This window comes from Apaloderma vittatum, unplaced genomic scaffold (assembly GCF_000703405.1).
Source record: "Apaloderma vittatum isolate BGI_N311 unplaced genomic scaffold, ASM70340v1 scaffold10707, whole genome shotgun sequence".
NCBI lineage: Eukaryota > Metazoa > Chordata > Aves > Trogoniformes > Trogonidae > Apaloderma > Apaloderma vittatum.
This window is the reverse complement of record NW_009724534.1, coordinates 2,171-2,422: the sequence shown is the minus strand read 5'-3', so window position 1 is coordinate 2,422 and position 252 is coordinate 2,171. Positions and strand designations below refer to the sequence as shown.

The window sequence follows — 252 nt, the reverse complement described above, 5'->3', positions numbered from 1 at the left end:
GCTGCCCCCGCCACAAGGTGCTCGCGGGGGCGCCACTCGTTACGCAGAGTCTCATCCTAAAATATCTTGAAGCCTTTCAACAAGGTGAGCGTGGGAGCTTTCCTCTTGCTCTGAGCCCGTGAGGACTTGACGGTGACCAGCTTGGCCTGGGCCACCGAGGGGATCTCCTTGTAGTTGACGGTGGAGAGCGTGTTGAAGGTGCAGCTGGCCAAGCCGTGGCGAGTGGGCAGGAGCGGCGTGGGCCGCGACGTG

General features: G+C 62.7%; 1 protein-coding gene across 1 annotated transcript in view; it reads right to left on the bottom strand.

Annotated features, from left to right (window-relative positions):
• Positions 1–56: 56 nt before the first annotated feature.
• RASL12 (RAS-like, family 12) overlaps positions 57–252 on the bottom strand; it is a gene marked incomplete at its 5' end in the record, with an annotated part of 1,551 nt that continues 1,355 nt past the window's right edge. The window contains one exon of the mRNA XM_009872537.1: positions 57–251. Within this exon, the coding sequence (XP_009870839.1) occupies positions 57–251 (195 nt within the window). The remainder of the gene's footprint in view (position 252) is intronic.